This window comes from Aplysia californica, unplaced genomic scaffold (genome assembly GCF_000002075.1).
Source record: "Aplysia californica isolate F4 #8 unplaced genomic scaffold, AplCal3.0 scaffold00382, whole genome shotgun sequence".
Lineage (NCBI taxonomy): Eukaryota > Metazoa > Mollusca > Gastropoda > Aplysiida > Aplysiidae > Aplysia > Aplysia californica.
In genome coordinates this window covers 542,489-547,242 of record NW_004797652.1, presented here as the reverse complement: position 1 = coordinate 547,242, position 4,754 = coordinate 542,489, and the positions used below count along the sequence as shown (strand labels likewise).

Below are 4,754 nucleotides of genomic sequence, written 5' to 3'. Positions count from 1 at the left end.
CCCGTTAAAGGGCTTCGTCAGGAACACCATACAAACAAATAATGTAATCACCATCATCACCATCATCACCATCATCATCATCATCATCATCATAAATAGCAGGGAATAAAAAAGGGGGTTGAGACTTGTAGAATTTTCAAATTTAATACATCATCATACTCATCATCATCGTCTTAATAGTAACAATAATAAAAATAACAATAACAATAGATAGGATTTGTATAGCCCCAATTCCCGCTCAACAGCAAGCTCTCTGCGCCGTGCAATCTATAAATGTGAAGCGTGCTGACAAAATGAGCTGCTTCTTGGATTGGATTTGAGTCCTATGGAAATAGATACATCACGCTCATTACAGGCCAAGTTTTTACAATTTATAAGCATGAGATTATAAAAGGCATGTCATACTCAAAGAATATGGCATCAATAGAAAATCGACAAATTTGACCCTTACGTTGATTTTTGGCCAATATCTCCATTTTCGGATTGCAAGAAGTAACTCATTTTGTCAGCATGCCTCACATATGACCACCGTATCGTGATCATTGTGTCGAGGCAAAATATAATCTTTATATGACCACCATACCGCGATCATTGTGTCGAGGCAAAATACAATCTCTGTATGACCACTGTACCATGACCATCATACGAGAGACAAAATACAATCTCTATATGACCACCTTATCGAGATCATCGTACGAGAGACATAATACAATCTCTATATGACCACCGTACCGCGATCGTTACCGTATTGTGATCATTGTGTTGAGACAAAACACAATCTCTATATGACCACCGTACCGTGACCATTGTACTAGAGACAAACACAATCTCTATATGACCATCGTACCATGAGGAATGTACGAGAGACAAAATACAATCTCTATATGACCACCGTAGCGTGATCGTTACCGTACCGTGATCATTGTGTCGAGACAGGTCGTTCTTGTCGATGAAGAGGTCGTGGTCTTTGTCCAGCTCCCAGAACTTGCAGTAGATGACGTAGAAGTGCTCGTAGGAGAAGAAATCCTTCACCTGGTTGATGTCTTCTTCTACCTCCAGCCTCGACACCGTCTGATGGAGAGAGAGAGAGGTAAGGAGGGGGGAAAAAAGGATGTAGAGAGGGGAAAAAATTTTGTATGTATACCTGCGTGTGTTTTTACGGTACTGTACAGCCACGGAAAATTTCCCTCTGGGACAATAAAGCATTATCTTATCTTATCTTATCTTATCTTATCTTATCTAATCTTATCTTATCTTATAACATGTAAAAAGAAGACTCGAAATCATGGATAGCCTGTATGATTTCCCACTCCCCCTTTTCTCCTCCCCTGTCTCACCTGTTTTGTTTTTGTAAAGTGTTTTACGGCGCTCGCAACTGCATAAGGTCATATGAGCGCGCGGGACACACCTAATATGTTCAGTTGGTAGGAAATTTTGAATTTTGCCCGGGTGGCGGCCGAAGCCTACTCTTATAGATTTTAGACCACCAAGGGATCTTTAACGTGCGCAACTTGCACACGGCCCTCCGAGATTTTTCGCCCTTGTCCGAGAAGGCTAGGTGTAGATCTTTCCTACCAGAAGATCAGGGGTGTGGCAGAAAGACAGCAGTAAGGAGGAGCCAAGGAGTAGCAGTAGAAAGGCTGCAGAAAGAGTCAGGAGCCCAGAGGAGGGGGCAAAGGAGGTGAGGGGGTGGGGGCAGAAAGTGGAAATGAAAGCAGACAACAGAACATTGCTAGAGAGCAGGAAAGAAGGTGAAAGGAGACAATTTTAGAGAAGAAAATTTTTCGGTCGCTACCCGGATTCGAACCCGGGACCTTTTGAATGAGAGGCCAACACCTTAACCTCTAGGCCACGAGAGCCCCATGTCTCACCTGTAAAAAGTTGGACTTGCGTAGCTCAGGCAGCGATATCCTCCCCGACCACGATCGATTCACACAGAACAAGATGCGGGAAATGACCTGGGGACGAGACGAGGTGAATGAGGCGGGAGGGCGGAGGAGGTAACTGTGAGGTTTCGGTGAGTGTGAATGTGTGATGTATAAGTAAGTGTGTGTGTGTATTATTGAGGGAGGCAGAGAAGGAGATGGGAGGACAACATCACAGAGTGGACAGGGAAGACGATGGGAGACAATCTGAGGAAAGCAGAGGACAAAGAGAAATGGCGAGAGCTGGTTTTTAGATAGATGCAGTGGTGCCCCCACGGTTGCCCCAACCACGGGATAGAAGAAGAAGAAGAAGAAGAAGAAGAAGAAGAAGAAGAAGAAGAAGAAGAAGGGTAAGATTAACTGTTAAATGCACAGAGCATTGCATACATTGTGGATATGCAGTTATTATTATCAATATTAATATTATTATCATTATCACTTTTATTATTATTATTATTATTATTATTATTAATATTATTATAATTATCATCACTTTTAATATTACATGTATTATTATTATTATCATTATTATTATTATTATGACAATTTGTATTATTAATATCATTGGTATAATTATAATTATCATTCTTCTTCTTCCCCTTCTTCTTCTTCTTCTTCTTCTTCTTCTTCTTCTTCTTCTTCTTCTTCTTCTTCTTCTTCTTCTTCTTCTTCTTCTTCTTCTTCTTCTTCTAATCATCATGATGATGATTAGTATTATTACTTTTATTATTATTATTATCATCATGATGATGATGATGAAGACGATTTTTATTTTTATTATTATTATTCCACAGAAAAAGGAAAACAAAAAAAGAGAACAAAGAGAAAGAGAGAGAAAGAGAGATAGAGAGAGAGATAACTAGCCACTCTCAAAGAGAAAGAGAGAGATAGAGAGAGAGATAGAGAGAGAGATAACTAGCCACTCTCAAAGAGAAAGAGAGAGATAGAGAGAGAGATAGAGAGAGAGATAATGAGAGAGACAACGAGGCACTCACTGTGGTGACGTAACGAGAATGAAACTCTGGAGCATCTTGTAAAAATGTCAGCCCTGGGTGGGTCTCCACCACGTCCTGGGGGGGGGGGAGAGTAGTGATGATTAGATTAATAAAAAATACACCTGTACACACTACATCTTACACAAAGACAAACTAACATCCCGAGGGGGGAGGAGAGATAATAGTAATGATAAGATGTATAAAAATACATCTGTACAAACTTCATCATACACAAAGACAAGCGAGAAAATGGCCTCCAAAGATCGATGACTTCTAAAGCTTGAGAGGCCTTGGAAACTGAAAATCCTCAATTTGAGAGGCTTTAATCAGCGTTTTTCAGTAAAAATCCACAGAGAAATGTGTTTTTAAACAGACATAAAAGGTGTTGAGCCAAAAAACAAAAATTTGATAAAAATTCCCAAACCAGCGCAAAAATGCCAGTTTTGAACATTTTCACTATTCCGACGAGCGTCTGATAAATACAGCTGGGCATGAATAAAATGAACAGCAAAAATTTGAAATCACAGAGGGTTCGTATGATTTGCCATTCCCCAATTGATATCTCTTTGATTTGTTTGCTCTATCGCTTTCGCCAAATCATGTAGGTGTGGAACATTCCAGTACCCCCCGGGGCGGTGCTACTGACTGAAGTGTCTCTAGGCCATTCCCAAAGGGGGGAGACATTGACATCTCCAGTTCTTATGCACAGAAGAATTGTAATTGTAAATGGGCTGATTCATCAATGTCATGCTCATGACTATATATATCCGTTCATCAAACGGGACACCCGGCTAGTTCATCTATAGGTGGGCATGGCACGAACAGCTCACACACAAGAAACTCTGACTGAAATGTTCTTTTGAGTTTTAGTAGAGGTTTTACAGGGTTCGCAACTGCATAGGGTCATATGAGCGCCAAGGGGCGGATGTCAACAGAGAAGTCCTTACAGGGAATCAGACTTACTCTGCTCACCTCTCTAGTTTCAACAGCACAAAGTCTGTTTCGACTTTCAAGGCACCCCGGAAATAGCGGGTCACAAGAGAGTGACAAACATACAAAAGAAATAGAGGAAAAATGACAACAGTAAGGATTAAGAAAGAAAAAGCAGCAGTTCCCTGTCGCAGTTCAGGCATATTTATGAGCATGACATTGATGAATCAGCCCATTTACAATTACAATTCTACTGTGCGTAAGAACTCGAGATGTCAAGGTCCCCCACTTTGGGAATGACCTAAAGACACTCCAGTCAGTGGCACCGCCCCGGGGGGGTCTAAAGGGATTTGAAAACAACAGCAACAACGAGTTGGAAGATTATTATGCGGTAAAAAGCTGCCAAACCACAGAACAGTTTACCTGTACGAGCGGGTCAAAGTCTTCGAACTCTAGCACTGAGCTTCCAGGTTTGGCCGCCAGCCTCAAGAACTTGGAGGCCTCGTCGTGGCAGTTCTGGAACATTCTGGAGGGGAAAGCAACACACAGTGAGATTAACCCTTCCAGCCACAGCCATGTCTGTGCCCTCCCTTTAAAGTAGTTTTAGTAGAGGTTTTACGGCACTCGCAACTGCATAAGGTCAGATGAGCAACAGAAGAGTAGCAGTGTTCCAAGAGAGTAACAAACATAAAAAAGAAGAAGGGGAGATAAGGACGATAGATGTTCGATAGGAAAGAAGAAGCAAACCACAATAGAGCACCCGCCAACCACCCACGACATAAGTGCAACACATGATAGAAATAAGAAGTAAATAAAGAAGACAAGGCAGGGTACACACTACACCATCCACTTATGCAAAGACAGGCCATCAACAGAATATGGTCTCTTGTAAGGACAAGGGGCT

General features: G+C 41.5%; 1 protein-coding gene across 1 annotated transcript in view; it reads right to left on the bottom strand.

The window, feature by feature from the left end:
• LOC101853801 (serine/threonine-protein phosphatase 2A regulatory subunit B'' subunit beta) overlaps positions 1 to 4,376 on the bottom strand; it is a gene marked incomplete at its 5' end in the record, with an annotated part of 9,288 nt that extends 4,912 nt beyond the window's left edge. Inside the window, 3 exon segments of the mRNA XM_013085520.2 lie at positions 1,872 to 1,958; positions 2,921 to 2,995; positions 4,274 to 4,376. Of these exon segments, the coding sequence (XP_012940974.1) occupies positions 1,872 to 1,958; positions 2,921 to 2,995; positions 4,274 to 4,376 (265 nt within the window).
• Between the last annotated feature and the right edge of the window lie 378 nt (positions 4,377 to 4,754).